The sequence below is a fragment of the Coregonus clupeaformis genome, chromosome 6 (assembly GCF_020615455.1).
Source record: "Coregonus clupeaformis isolate EN_2021a chromosome 6, ASM2061545v1, whole genome shotgun sequence".
Lineage (NCBI taxonomy): Eukaryota > Metazoa > Chordata > Actinopteri > Salmoniformes > Salmonidae > Coregonus > Coregonus clupeaformis.
The window spans coordinates 21381538-21396925 of record NC_059197.1 but is presented as its reverse complement, the minus strand read 5'-3'; the positions used below and the strand labels follow the sequence as shown (position 1 = coordinate 21396925).

Sequence of the window (15388 nt, the reverse complement as noted above, 5' to 3'; positions counted from 1 at the left end):
CTGAGCACAACCTAATAGACTGACAATGTAGCATCTGGTCTAGTCCTCCACAGCCGCACCTCTTTCTATCATACCTTCCACTCTGTTTGTAATTGCAGGCCAGCACTGATCTCAACGATCCATCCAGGTCATGACACCGATGCAGCTGTTGGAATCTGACATTTCAAATTCAAGCAACACATATTCCCCTGCCATCTGACACTTTCAATCTACAGCAAAACAAGACCAGTAGCCAACCTCTATTTTCACCTCTATTTCACAGACACTAATAGGTGTCTGTAAGACCAGGAGCACCTGTCACCTGTCTAGAATTACATGAATGTTCCAGGATGTAGCCTAATTGATATATCGCAATGAATGTGATGATAGAAAGTAAATATAATGAATTTTATATTTTAGATGATTCTTACAAATAATTTTAATATAATCGAATGTAATCGAATGAAGGTGTATATTAGGTACAAAATGTGGAAAACGTGCACAGTGCACATCGAAACCCCAGTGAGCTGTTATGAGCGTCCTTGAAGAGCATGCGCGCTGTATTCCTGTCTCTGTCCGGTTAAACAGCTGGGTCTGTGCGCGGAGAGAGACAGACGTGATTCTGCTCTGCAGTGTGTGTGACCGAGGCGACATGGCGAGGATAAAGATATTGGGATTATTGCTTTTCTAATGTCTTCGCTTTAGAAGGCATTACATAAGAAAATAAAAAAGGATGAGATGAGGCCTACGAAGACGAGACATCAACATTGCCACATACACGCCACATACAATGATGAGCGCCAATTCGACTCAAACACTGAAAGACTGACTGAACACTCGGGATGCCATTTATTAAGGAGGTGCAGAATTGCATTAACATATGGCGCTTTTGTTAACGATTTGTTTTTCGTTCGTTTGTTTTAGCCTAGCCTACTATCGAGATACTGGCGTTATGGTAAGACCTACAGTATGTTTGTAATTGTAGAGCTGTATTTATTTAGAAATTGTCGTATGTTGATTTTCAAAGCTGTTAATTTGTCATTTGTGCATGGACTATCCCGTGGACTTTTATAGGCTACTGAACAGCATAGCCTTAAAAACATAGCCTTAAATGTGATTTTGGTGATTAAAAAGGGTTGTTGTAGGTTATTGTAAATTGATGTAATGCATAAATAATGCATTGAGGCCATGCGAAAAACGACATGATGCAAACAATTGGAATGCTTGGAGAAGATACTAGATTATTTTTGATCAGTTGAAATCTAACCTATGGTTTATTGGCAAATCTTTCCTCATATAAAGGGTCCCACTTTTCCCCAATTTATAAAGGCGTTATAGAGCCTTTAGAATGTGCTCTACCACGGAGTCCTAATTCAAAACAATCTTCAATATGATACAACATCGAAGTAGGAGTCCTTATTGGTGCTACTTTGATGCCTAAGACAAAGCAGGTGCAGTACATAGCCCTCAGTGGTGAATTTCTCACTCTGTTTTCTTCCCACACATCCTTTCAGTCAGAGAGCCCAAGAGAAAGACCCCCCCTCTCTTATACACACACACACACCAACCCCTCTCCCTCCAATCCAGTATTGAATGGGGTATTCAGTGGCCTGTTTGTGTGAGCTGATTTGTGTTCCAGGGTAGATCACAAGCTACTTGCAGCCTCCTGGGCTCTGGCATTTGGGTCCAGCAGTGGTAGGAGAAGGGGGAATGGTGGACGGTTGCAAGGGGGGAATGGTTGGAGGCTAGTTGTCAGGGTTAGGAAAATGGAGGTGGAAATGAAAGTGTCAGAGGATCAGGTATTATGCCAGTAGTCACATTATTATTTTTTTACCCCCTTTTCATGATATCCAATTATAATCTTGTCTCATCCCTGCAACTCCCCAACAGGCTCAGGAGAGGCGAAGGTCGAGTCATGCGTTCTACGAAATATGACCCGCCAAACCACGCTCCTTAACACACGCCCACTTAACCCGAAAGCCAGCCACACCAATGTGTCAGAGGAAACACTGTTCAACTGACGACCGAAGTCAGCCTGCAGGCGCCCAGCTCGCCACAAGGAGTCACTAGAGCGTGATGAGCCAAATAAAGCCCCCCCCCCCAGCCAAACCCTCCCCTAACCCAGACGACGCTGGGCAAATTGTGCGCCGCCCTATTGGATTCCCGGTCACGGCCGGTTGTGACACAGCTTGGGATCGAACTCGGGTCTGTAGTGACACCTCAAGCACTGCGATGCAGTGCCTTAGACTGCTGCGCCACTCGGGAGGCCCCATACCATACATTTTCAACATCAGCTACAGAGAGATGAAGCAAAAATATTACAACAGAACATTCTGTAACTGCAGTTAGAAACTTGCTGGAAATCACTGGCTAAACACTCTGCAGACATAACCAGGTGTTCTTCAATAAATACAGCAGCAGAGCTTTTGTTGCACCTCCTCACTCTTTACACATGCATCCATTTTATTTCAGAAGTCAATAAAGTACTGTCCAGGATCTGGCATTTGCAATCATTTTAGCAGCCATTTATTGAGCGGTTTTTAGTGATTGTGGCTTGTTTATGGCTTATCAATCTGCAAATGGAAATGCAACACAAAGTGTAAATAACCCAAGACGGTCCATTTCCTAACAAAATATTAATGCAGCGCTCCATATATATATCCCTTGCTGGCTGGCTCTTAAAGGATTGGTAAGTGCCGGCCCTGGACCACTCTCAGGAGTGGCTGAGTGTATTCCACACAGATCACGCATGGAGAGGCTGTCTTTGGCTAAGGATACTCTCAGCTCACACCCTAAAATCTGGGTCAGAATTTACAGAAATATATACATATAAATAACTCATACTCTTGGACTCATACTCCTGCCTTATAAAAACAAAAAATAAAATACAAAAAATAATTATAACTGGCAAAATGTACAAGATAGTCTAAGATGTGAAAGTAGGCTAAAGCGTATGAAAGGGAGTTTACTCTAGAGCTTAACTATGTTTATGATAATCAACTTGTATGTACTGCACTTGAAGACAGTCCTTGGGTTCCAGGAAGTAAGGAGCAACATGAAAAGAAAAACTAAGAAGAACAACTAAAGAAGTACCTCGGTGCCTGGGGCAAGGCAGTTCTTCTGAGGCAGAACTCAGAAACACAGAAAACATGTAAGAGGGAGCTCTGCCTGGCATATCAGGATATGAATTTGGATGAATATTCAAGAGATTCATCTGACTCTGCAAGAGATTTATCTTGTCCTGAAATGTAAGAGATTGGGCTGGTTTTTGGACAGATAAATGTATCTGTTTGCACAGGCTCTCTTAGTCACGGCGGTGCTTTATTGCCAGCCTTCCCATACTTCTTGAATCTGGTCTCTAAAGTTTATTCTCCATTTTAAAGTAGGCTATTTTGCATGTGATTAATGCCTTAAAGTTAACATAAATCAACTGATATCTGGATTAGCAGCATAACCCAAAATTGTTAATGCCATACACGCAGTCCTGGTTAAACTGAATCGTTTGAGCAATGATCTACATTCAATAGAGAAAAGCTCAGCTTCATAACTGCATGGGTCCTATTTCTGATAGATTTTCAAGAGGGAAGAGGCTACCCACAACTCAGTGGGTGATGAGAAAAACTGGCATTACCTTTGTCTTGTACTGCCCAGTTGAGATTGACAAGTGCAATCTGCTTCCTGCAAATACAAGTATGTTATTGCTGAAAGGGAGGGAGTTAAAAGGCTGACTAAGCAAGATGTGTTGACCTCACACTGTTGGTTCCTGTCAGAAACTGACGAATTAGATGATGACACAGTGAATCTGGCATTGTGGTTAAAAATTGTAATTTAATCACTGGCTAATGCTGCTGAAGCTGTCATTTTTGTGAAGGAAAACTTGCATCTACTAGTTATTCTATAAACTCATCAAAATAATGTTTCTCTAAGCTTATTTTCATTCCACTCTGGTATCGCTTGGTGTTGGCGAGAAAGAACGCCGTTGCATCTCAAGCCTTTGTCTAGAACTGGGCCTTGTTCCAAAGCTGAGTCTGAGATGAAGGTCAGAGGTTACGCTGACAAGAGAAGGATCTAGTTTTGAGACCATTCAGGCAACTGGTTTTGTGTCATGCATGTCAACTATGTATTGTAAACAAGTAGACATAGAACTTATAGTTTGCCATTTTGTAGAGGAGGAAATGGTGACTTACTTAGGCTCACCTCCTCTCCTTTATAATAGAGACATATACAACCATAACCTCTCTGCCTCAATAATACAATATTTCTCCTGTGTCTCTTATTTGTAGTTTCATCTCTGGGGATAAGACGAGAAAGCTGAGCCTTGACCTCATTCAGACTGCCTTCCATTGGCTCCTGAGGAGGTGGGCTGAATCATCCTGACTCGAGAGGTTCTGTTGAGATACGTACATCAACAAGCTATGGAGCGGGACCTCTTGCTCATGCGGATCAAGGTCTAGGGACATCTAAGGACATCTGACAACTAGGGTCTACCAACTCCTGATTCCTGTTCCTCTCCCTGTGAGAAGTGTTGTAGATCACGTAGATCACAACAATCGTTTTGCTGAGATGACTAGACAAGGGGGTATGTTACTGGGATAGAATGCTTTACACCAGAGCTCTGTATACGTTTGGAGCCAGCGGCAGGCTGAGATAAAGAGGGGATCGATGGCCAAGCCCCTCTACAGACTGCAGCGTTTCCTCCGGAGGGCCCAGCTGTTCCTGCTCTTCCTGGGTGTGGCCTACATCATGGCCGGGAGCGTCCTGCTGCTCCAACGGGCCAGCCTGGTGGTGACCCAGCGAGGGGCCACCAGCCCTCCACTGCCCTCCCTGCCCTCCTTACCCTCACCACCCCGGGCCCTGGAGCTGGGGGTGCCACCCGTGAGGGTAGGAGGCTACGGGGGCAGGAGCTCACGGATCATGGCCAGGGGGCAGGGGTACCAGCCTGGGAGCCCATTGGACGACAGGACTGGAGCACGGTGGCTCATGTCGAGGAATCTGGAGATCCGACACCTGCGGCGGCGCTGGTTCCACAGTCTGATGACGGAGAAGGATATGTCACAGGTGGAGAGGAGCACCCCCAGGAGGAATGCGCCTCACAAAGGTACCTATCTACCTATCCCAGAAATTAGTAAAATTATTCTCTGCCATATAGAGTGGAGATTCTGAAGGGGTGTTGTATTCTATAAATTAGCTATGTGGCAACTCCTCAAGTTTTGGAGACGCTACCTGAAAAGTGGTTGACAAAATGAAATAACACAATGACAGACTACTTAACCTGTAACTAATGCTTTGCTGATTTATGTATGTTTGTTTGTTTGTTCTCAAGGTTCTTACATGGGCTGCTTCCTGGACAATTCCAAGGAGCGGGCTTTGAGGGGATCTGTATCCAATGATTTCCGTAAAATGACCAGCACCATGTGCCAGGATACCTGCTCAGCGAGGTAAGTGGAGCTCCATCCTGCCTCAACACACTATTATCACATCTTTCACAACACAGGAAGTATTTCACATCTCAGGAGGAGCATATCATCAACATTATATAACCCCCATTCCCATCCTATCATCTCTGCAGATTAAACTGTGCTGAATCTGTGTATCGGGAATGTACCCACAGATAGGCAGACCATAGAATTAGCAAAGCATAGGCATATGCTCAGCCTGAGGAGCTCCACGATACTTGACTTTTATTAACTGGTAATGGAACAGGGTTAGGGGGGAAGAGTGTAAGCACAGACCTACAGTTGCGGGAGCTCTAGCTGGCTTGTCCCAGGCGGAGAATTTGAAGCCTCTGAATTAAGGACGTGTGAGCAGAGGAGTAGAGAGGAGCAGTGAGGAGTGTTGTAGCCTTTGGTCTCCCAGGGCAGATGTTGAAGGGGTTGAGGAGGGGGGTTGGAGAGATGGAGTGATCTGCAGTGAAGGACTATGGAGCGACAAGCAGGCAGACTGCTTCAGTCTCTGTTAGTATTAATTGTGCACCAGAGCAAAAGGAGCGAGACAAACGGTACTCCCCTAATTAACCCCTAGGGTAGCGGAGCGTGCAGCATTTGCATTGCTGTTGAATTCAATATTAACATACTGTATGTTCTCGTGTTATACGCATGGTTCAGCATAGTTATAGAAAAAACATTACTGTTGAAAAATAATACTTTTTAAGCAATCAATATATGAAATACGTTTCTTACGAAGAACCAGATTGTTTAATGATTACGGATGTGTTGTGAATACTTTGAGTTGATGTAAACTGTTACCAGAGTTTCAGATCTATCTGAATGTCATTTATTACAGTGGCTACCAGTTTGCTGGTCTGGAGTACGGGTCGGAGTGTTACTGTGGCAACCACATCACCAGCCTGCGTGTGAGAGATGAGGAGTGTAACTTGGACTGTAAAGGGGAGAAAGGCTCCCCGTGTGGAGGTGTTGGACGCCTGTCAGTGTTCAAGGTGGAGGATTTGCTTCCAGGCCAGAGGAGATGTGAGTATCAGGGACCTGGTCCAATGTTGAGTGCTGGGGAACAGCAGGAGATCGAGTCAAGCTGATAAAGCATCGCATTCATTGTCAGGAGAGCACACATTTGTTACACACCCACACAGACAAGTCTAGGGCTCTGCTTCCAGGGAATGTGCAGGTGTGTTCTGTGTCTGTATTGAAGCCTTATGGCTGAGAATTGCAGCTGTGCAAAATACCTCTCCTGTTTTTGCAGACAGGAACGTGCGTTACCGCGGCTGCTTCAAGGAGCCTGAGAACAACACCTCTACATCCCTGGTCCATGTGCTCCAGCCCAACCTCACCTCCCAGTCCTGCATAGAGACCTGCATGAACAAGGTTGGACTCCTAGGGTGCCATTGCCAGGATTTTGCAGTATGACGTTGCTTATAAATAAATTGTTTCAGCATTTACGATGTGCTTTTGAAGAGTTTTTGAATGCCCTATAAACCCATTATACGTTTTAGTTTGTTTCAAGTGTGACCAAATGTACCTGGCCTAGGAGTTTCCGCTGGCTATGCTGAGGAGTCCGGACTGTTTCTGTGGTTACACTACTCCTGACTTCACTCTCCATGAGCCGGCTGAGGAGGAGCACTGTTCACAGATCAACACCACTGAAGCCTCCTTACCATCAACCCTCCAGCACTTCTACCAGGTCTACCAGACACCTGTCCAAGGTAACACGGTCAGACAACCAAAAAAGCATTCTTCCTTCAAATCCAGGACTGCCTGTCACGTTCGTTGATTGACGGGACGGACCAAGGCGCAGCGTGATATGCATACATGTTTATTATAACGAATAAACAACGACAAAACAATAAACCAACGACACGTGAAGTCCTAAGGTAACACACAACAAACCTCACACGGGACAAGATCCCACAACCCACTAGTGCCAAAAGGCTGCCTAAGTATGGTCCCCAATCAGAGACAACGAGCTACAGCTGCCTCTGATTGGGAACCACACCGGTCAACATAGATCTACACATAATAGACCTACAACATAGAATATATATAACAAAGAATATACCCACCCTGACTCAACATATAAGAGTCCCCTGAGTCAGGGCGTGACAGTACCCCCCCCAAAGGTGCGGACTCCGACCGCACAACATAAACATAACAGGGTGGGCATTCCGCTCGTGGCGTGACGACCTCTCACTCTCCGCCTCCCTGTTGCGCCCCTGGTCTGGTCTGGACCTCGGCGCGCTACTTCCCCTCTCCTTCCTCCCACGATACGCCAGGCCCTGTCTGGACCCTGGTGTGGGAGACCCCGAACCTGGAGAGGGGCTGACGTCATGGTCTGGACTGGAGCCGCTGACCAGAGCTGGACTGGGCACCGGTGGAGCGGACTACTTTGGCTCCGGAGTGGAGCCGCTGACCGGAGCAGGACTGGACCCCGGTGGAGCGGACTGCTCTGGCTCCGGAGTGGCGCAGCTGACCGGAGCTGGATCAGGCACCGGTGGAGCGGACTGCTCTGGCTCCGGAGTGGAGCAGCTGACCGGAGCTGATCAGGCACCGGTGGAGCGGACTGCTCTGGCTCTGGAGTGGAACAGCTGACCGGAACTAGATCAGGCACCGGTGGAACGGGCACGGGCCGTGCCGGACTGGACATAAGCACCACAGGCTTGTTGCGAGGGGCAGGAACGGGCCGGGCCGGACTGGCAACGCGCACCACTGGCTTGGTGCGAGGAGCGGGAACAGGCCGGGCCGGGCTGGCGACGCGCACCACTGGCTTGGTACGAGAAGCAGGAACAGGCCGGGCCGGGCTGGCGACGCGCACCACTGGCTTGGTGCGAGGAGCAGGAACAGGCCGGGCCGGGCTGGCGACGCGCACCACTGGCTTGGTGCGGGGAGCAGGAACGGGCCGGACCGGACTGGCGACACGCACCACTTTCTTGGTGCGAGGAGCAGGACTGGGTTCCTTTATTAACCCCCGCTCCTTCTGCTGCCTAACCAGCTCCTCTCGCCGTGCCTCTACACCTTCCTTCTCCCTTCTAGCCTCCTGTAGCGCCTCCCTCTGACCGAATACCTCCTGCTCCCTCTGAACCAATAGCCCCCGTAATCTGGTGGCCTCCTCACCTAACCAGCAGATCTGCCCTATCGCGGCCTCCTGCTGCCTCGTTGTCCACACCGTGTGCCCCCCCAAAATGTTTTTATTGGGGTTGCCTCTCCACCCTGATCCCTTTCAGGGCCTCCATCTTTCTTGCCAGATCCTCTCTTATCTCCTGCCAAGTCCATCCTCTCTGCTCCTCCTCGGCACACTGCTTGGTCCAGGTCTGGTGGGATCTTCTGTCACGTTCGTTGATTGACGGGACGGACCAAGGCGCAGCGTGATATGCATACATGTTTATTATAACGAATAAACAACGACAAAACAATAAACCAACGACACGTGAAGTCCTAAGGTAACACACAACAAACCTCACACGGGACAAGATCCCACAACCCACTAGTGCCAAAAGGCTGCCTAAGTATGGTCCCCAATCAGAGACAACGAGCTACAGCTGCCTCTGATTGGGAACCACACCGGCCAACATAGATCTACACATAATAGACCTACAACATAGAATATATATAACAAAGAATATACACACCCTGACTCAACATATAAGAGTCCCCTGAGTCAGGGCGTGACACTGCCGACCTTGTGAAATCATTTTAAGCACTGCTTTGGCATGACACCAAACTCCACTTTGCACCACGCAAAGTCAAATCAATCACTCAAATTCTGTTGGACTTTGTCTTCTGCAATTCAGTATGTTTCTGAGCAGACTATGTACAACTTAATTTAAAATGTTACACTCCTCTCTCCCAGACTCCAGATGCACAGAGAGGAAGTTCCTACCAGAGAAGTCCAGTTCATTGGTAGCGCTCTCCAGCTTCCCAGGAGCAGGCAACACCTGGGTCAGACACCTCATAGAGTTGGCCACAGGATACTACACAGGCAGCTACTACTTCGATGGAACCCTTTACAACAGAGGTCAGCTCCTACACTGTACAGTCACTATGTGTTTACACTGGATAGGAAAGAGGGCACCCATACTTTAGGAAATCTGTCACTTTTGTCCTTGGCCATCTGTTGTGCAGATCCAGCTATTTGCCTTAGTCCATAATGAATTTAAGATACTTTTTTTTAGTTATCATCCATACCCCTCTGTCTGGCTTGGTTTATACAGCCAAAGATAGAAGCAAAAATATTTCCAGGTTTGTGTATCTGTGTCTTGGTGTTGTGTAGGCTTCAAAGGGGAGAAGGATTACTGGAAGAGTGGTCGGACCATCTGTGTGAAAACACATGAGAGTGGGAGGAGAGAGATAGAGAAGTACGACTCTGTCATCCTGCTGATCAGGAGCCCGTACCGTTCCCTCATGGCTGAGTTCAACAGGAAGTGTGCAGGACATCTGGGATACGCCTCTGATCAGCACTGGAAGACCAAAGGTACACAGCCAGCCTGGAATCAGGGTTTTCTTGTGGCTTGTATTAATCATGTACAGTATAGTACACCAGCCAAAGTAGGAGACCTTCTGGGACCGTGTTTTTTTTTTATTGCAGGAGGGAGGGTCTGTTTGTCTGTCTGCATTGTGTGAGTTGATGTTCTTTTTGAAAAGTACTGCACAATACCATGCTCCCCCCCTTGTAGAGTGGCCTGAGTTTGTGAGCAGCTACGCCTCCTGGTGGGCATCCCACGTACTGGACTGGCTGCGGTTCGGCCAGCGGGTCCTAGTGGTCCACTTCGAGGAACTCCAGACGGCACTGGTGCCCCGGCTACGATCCATCGCCTCCTTCCTCAACGCCACAGTGACCGAGGACAGACTGCTGTGTGCCGAGAGCAACCAGGATGGACACTTTAAACGCTCCGGGGCCCGGCGGCCCACCTTCGACCCCTTCACACCCGACATGAGAGGACTGATAGATGGGCTGATCCGTGCGGTGGACCAGGCTCTCCTGGACAGCAACCACACAGGCCTTCCACTGGAGTACCTGCCCAGATGATGGACAGTTAAACTCTGATAACCCTGATCTCTACCTTGTCCACTACCCTGTCCCTCCTCGGTTTACACTGCCTTAAAGCTGTGGTGGCACAGATGGATGGATACCCCCAATCCAACCCAAGAGAAAGCGTTTCAAATCAGGAGCGTGCCATACAAAGGAAGCATAGTCGTATAGACAGAGGCTAATCTCACAAAACACTTTTTATGTTTTAGAAGCGCTGGTTTATCAAAATGCTGTCTTTCTGTTTTAGAAGTGTTCTGCTTTTTGGGACATTGCCTTATTGGGGGTGAACTGATAAGTGTTCCAAACAATGGAAACTGTATCCTCTGTTTTAAATCAACTCTAAATAAACTGTACCTCCTATAAAAACTATATGCTACATCCTGTGGTACAATCCACTTTGAGTTTTGTTTTTGTGATCAAAATATAAAAACTAAATATATTGGATTACAACATAATAAAGTGACATTTTAAATATCTAATGCAGGCAACTTCCTCAGAAAAGGGATACTGTTGTAATATGAGTTAACATTGCAGTGTTTTTAAGGTGGTGTTTTAGGCATATTCCGAATGAATGGGTTCCTATGGTAATACTGACAAAACATAATTAGACCATCAAATAACCGAAGTAAACAAAATATACCTCTATCCAAAAACTATCTTGGGGGATCAACTACACTACAGCCAAGGGAAGTGGAACAAATCTGTCAGGTTGTATTTTCAGTGCTACATCCCCAGAGAGGAGAGGGAGAGTGAGCAGGCCCATGACAGAATGATCTGTCCCAGGTCAAGAGAGTTGCGCTGGACCAGGCCAGACAGACAGACAGTCCCAGCCTAGTCCTCTATACTAATCTGTACTGAGCTGATAAGCGCAGCAGCTCTGGTTGTGTGGGCGATGCACAGTGGAGTGTCTGGATTTACAATTGTATAATATGGTACTCTCTCTCTCATTCTCTCTGTCTCGGTCTCTCTCTGTCTCGGTCTCTATCTCTCTCTCTCCCTGTCTGCAGCATTTAATACGCTAATGGAAAATATTTGTTAAATGTTTTTTGGAAAACAGCTTAAAGTGATATATCAAAATACCGAACTACATGTTGTATTCCTATTAGGCCTTATTACACAAATACACATTATAAAGCTTGTATATCCTGAAAATAAAACGGTATATTTGAGCAGAGACCATGGGTATGAAAGGATGAGGTGAAATTCTGGGAAATAGGGGGAATACATGCTGAGCAGATTTTTCTATTGGGGGCCGAAGTAGGGTTGATATTAATATCCAGTGCCACTTGGTGAAAGTGAATGCTACAATACAGATTGGAGGTTGGTATTGGTGTGAGCAAGTCTGTTTTTCCAGTCTAATGTACACTTGGCGCCATCGTGTGGACATTAAGTAATATTTTGGGATTATAGGTAAAGGGATAGTTCCCTCAAAATATATATTTTTCAATTTACCTTGGCTGTGGTCGATTCACCATAGCTATGCCACTACTGCAACTATGGAAGAATAAACAAACATTTAATCAAGAGGTTACTAAAACGTGTTATGTCCGAACCTGCAATTTACCTCAACACTGATAAAGTACACTGTGATAAGTACATATACCTAAATGCTGTCCCAGGGACCTAATTCACCAGTTTACATTTTCCTGTCTTTATCAGGCATTGTAATATAAAATCCACCAGGTGGTGTCAGGGTAAGACCTATTGAACATCCGAACAGGACAGGTAATGCACATTACAGCCATTCTATAAGCATATCGTCCAGATAAGACAACAATCAATATTATTTGTATCCATGGACTAGTTTTTGACAAAACTGCACGATAGAAAGCATGTGTACACATTCATTTCATTAGTATGATTTGTGTGTGGTGATTTTATATGTTTAGTTGCATGGTGTATTCTGCTGAGACGTCATTTTTCTCCCCTATTTCTGGCAGCAGGAGAGAGGTGTCAAGGTGTTACATTTAAGAGGCTCATCAGCTTATTCAGGATATGGGTCAGCAAAGGTGGAGTTGCTTTTCGACCCACCTCCCAGCACTCTCTCTCTCCCTCCCTCTCGCTCTCTTCTCTCTCTCTCTCTCTCCCTCCCAGCACTCTCTCTCCCTCTCTCTCTCTCTCTCCCTCTCTTTCTTGATATCTTTATTTCTCTCTCTCTCTGTGTGTGTCTCTCTCTCTCTCACGCACACATGCACACGCACACACACACACACATTAATATGAATATGTATGATGAACGTAAACTAAAAAATGTGCTCTCATTCAGTGCTGTATGGTCCTGCCTGACAAAATTACATACAGTTACACGTGTTTTGATGTTGTGGCTATTGTAACTGGCTCTAAGGAAAACACCCTCTAAACTCAGTAAGTGCAGAATAATGCTTGGCTGGAGGGGGTGGGGGGTTGTAGTTCATACATGCATAATCTATGAGCAGAATTACTGTTTTACCTCAATTAGCCCCGAAATCCCTAGTTTGAAAAATGATTGTTTACTAGCTGCTGTGGGGCGCCATTTCCCCCCACGTGGGCCAGCCCCCTAGCAATTCGAGTTCCATATGAGTGACAGCTAGCAAGATCCACACACAGCAGAGCAAGAGCCAGAGAAATTAAGTGGTGCACATATCTGCACATGTGACGTAATGTACGCGTTTTTCAGGGACCACTTTTGGCTTGTGGGCGCTACTTTCAGAACTTCAGGCTAAAAAGCATACAAAGTACCAGAGAATATCTTTGATAGACAACTCTCCAAGTCAAATTTGCTCTAATTCAGTGCTGTATGGTCCTGCCTGACAAAAATACATACAGTTACATGTTTTTTTTAATGTTGTGGCTATTGTAACTGGCTCTATGGAAAACAAGTGTGCTGAGACAGTGAAAACTGTCATTTCTTTTCAGTCAAAGATTCCTCTGTGGATTTTATATGTTCAGCATTTTGCAATTACGTTGGGGGGGCCCCCGAGATGTGACTCCAAATCCATAATGGAGTCCAAAATCCAATATGGCTGCCACAGTACCATTAACCCCTCTATGGACAGATGAGACTCTCACGAACTTGATGGTTTTCTTCGTTTCGCTCTACGGCCCCCACAAGCGTCTTGGGACTCGTCTGAAGTCGGTACGGCCGACCTGCCAACTTCTGTCCGTAGTGTCCGAACAGTTTCGGCTACACACTAATATGACCCCTCTGTGGAAAGGTGAGACTCTCACGAACACGTACATGTTGCCCACAGGCCTAACAAGACTCGTCTGAAGGTCCCCCGTTACCAGTTGAAAAAATGAATGGAAGTATATATGGACAGTGGTGTAAAGTACTTAAGTAAAAAGTACTGCTTAAGTAGTTTTTTGGGGTAACTGTACTTTACTTACTATTTATATTTGTGACAACTTTTACTTGTAATTCACTACATTCCTAAAGAAAATTATGTACTTTTTACGCCATACATTTGTGCTGACACCCAAAAGTACTCATTACATTTTGATTGCTTAGTAGGACAGGAAAATGGCCCAATTCACGCACGTATCAAGAGAACATCCCTGGGCATCCCTACTGCCTCTGATCTGGTGGATTCATTAAAGACAAATGCTTCATTTGTAAATGATGTCTGCATGTTGTAGTGTGCCCTTGGCTATTTTTTTAAAATTGTGCTGTCTGGTTTGCTTAATATAAACAATTTGAAATGATTCATACTTTTACTTTTGATAAATAAGTATATTTTAGCAATTACATTTGCTTTTGATACTTAAGTATATTTAAAACCAAATACTTTTAGACTTTTACTGAAGTAGTATTTTACTGGGAGACTCACTTTTACTTGAATCATTTTCTATTAAGGTATCTTTATTTTTACTCAAGTATGAGTATATGGAGACTGTTTAGTGCCCAAAATGAGGGGTTAAATACATGTAAAAAAACAACAACAAATATCTCTTATATCTCTCCTTTAGATTTTTTTGGGGGGAATATCTGTTGTTCCATGTAGTGAATCTGTTGTTCAATGCATTTGTATGGGCTAATAGCAGTAAGGCCAAAAATATGTTTTCATCAAATAATGTTTTAATATTTTTGTTTGATACTTCAAGAGGTCTTAAAATTCAAAATCAAATAGCAAAATGACCCTTGGTATTCCAGATAGCGTAGTAGACCACTTGTTTTCCTTAGAGACAGTTACAATAGCCACAACATCAAAATACATGTAACTGTATGACATTTTGTCAGGCAGGACCATACAGCACTGAATGAGAGCCAATTTGACTTGGAGAGTTGTCTATTAATCAGCTACCAAACATTTTAGTTTACGTTCATCATACATATCCATATTCATCATTAATATTCAGAGTTGATAGTTGTGTATACTGGTCTATATTTCCTAGATGCATTAAGATATTCTAATGCGGTTTATTTGTGTATGTAAGGCAGACAACTGACTATTTGTATTCCAAATTTGAGCAATACCAATGCTTGCAATATTGGGTTACATTAGTTTATGTGGCCCATCCCCCCCTCCAGCCAGGCATTAGTCTGCACTTTTTGAGTTTAGTTTTTGAGTAAAATATTTTGACACAACCAACCATTTCATAAATGGGAGACATTAGAGATGTGAAAAAATATGTCTGTGTTTTGTTCGACCTCGGGTAGAGGTATAATTTTTTTTTTGGGGGGGGGGGTCCCTGCCACTAGCCTAATCTGTCTAAATTGCCACTGGGTTCCTGAAACGCTTCGTCAAAACAGCTGAAATGACTGACGCAGGCAAATATTAAGGAGCTCAGGGGATACACACGCAGGGAGAACCCTTCGTTAACGTTAATTATCCCCTCTACACCTGAGAGCAAATTCAATTTAAGTGTGGGGCCTATCATTGTCACATAAAGACATCAGACCAATTATTGCTCGGTGCATAGTGTTCATGCAACAAGCTATCTCCATGGCAAAGGA

The 15388-nt window shown here is 45.2% G+C and overlaps 1 protein-coding gene across 3 annotated transcripts; it reads left to right on the top strand.

Moving 5' to 3' along the window:
• Positions 1-559: 559 nt before the first annotated feature.
• On the top strand, positions 560-10824 carry LOC121567735 (WSC domain-containing protein 1-like). Of its 3 annotated transcripts, XM_045220963.1 has the most exons (10): positions 560-934; positions 3020-3130; positions 4263-5077; positions 5303-5417; positions 6262-6446; positions 6676-6797; positions 6961-7135; positions 9277-9441; positions 9697-9897; positions 10100-10824. In XM_045220963.1, exons 3-10 carry the CDS (start codon positions 4642-4644, stop codon positions 10450-10452), a joined length of 1752 nt encoding a protein of 583 aa, XP_045076898.1. In that variant the 5' UTR covers positions 560-934; positions 3020-3130; positions 4263-4641; the 3' UTR covers positions 10453-10824. The 3 variants fall into 3 exon arrangements, with proteins under 3 accessions (XP_045076898.1, XP_045076899.1, XP_041733910.1); XM_045220964.1 differs by lacking the exon at positions 3020-3130 and having other exon boundaries at positions 560-839; XM_041877976.2 differs by lacking the exon at positions 3020-3130.
• Positions 10825-15388: the final 4564 nt, after the last annotated feature.

Excerpts from the sequence above, each read along its gene's own strand:
- LOC121567735 (XM_045220964.1), top strand. The coding sequence starts at position 4,642 with ATGGCCAAGCCCCTCTACAGACTGCAGCGTTTCCTCCGGAGGGCCCAG. Across the intron at positions 5,418-6,261 it reads CAGGATACCTGCTCAGCGAG|TGGCTACCAGTTTGCTGGTC; the intron begins GTAAGTGGAGCT and ends CATTTATTACAG. Across the intron at positions 6,798-6,960 it reads TAGAGACCTGCATGAACAAG|GAGTTTCCGCTGGCTATGCT; the intron begins GTTGGACTCCTA and ends TACCTGGCCTAG.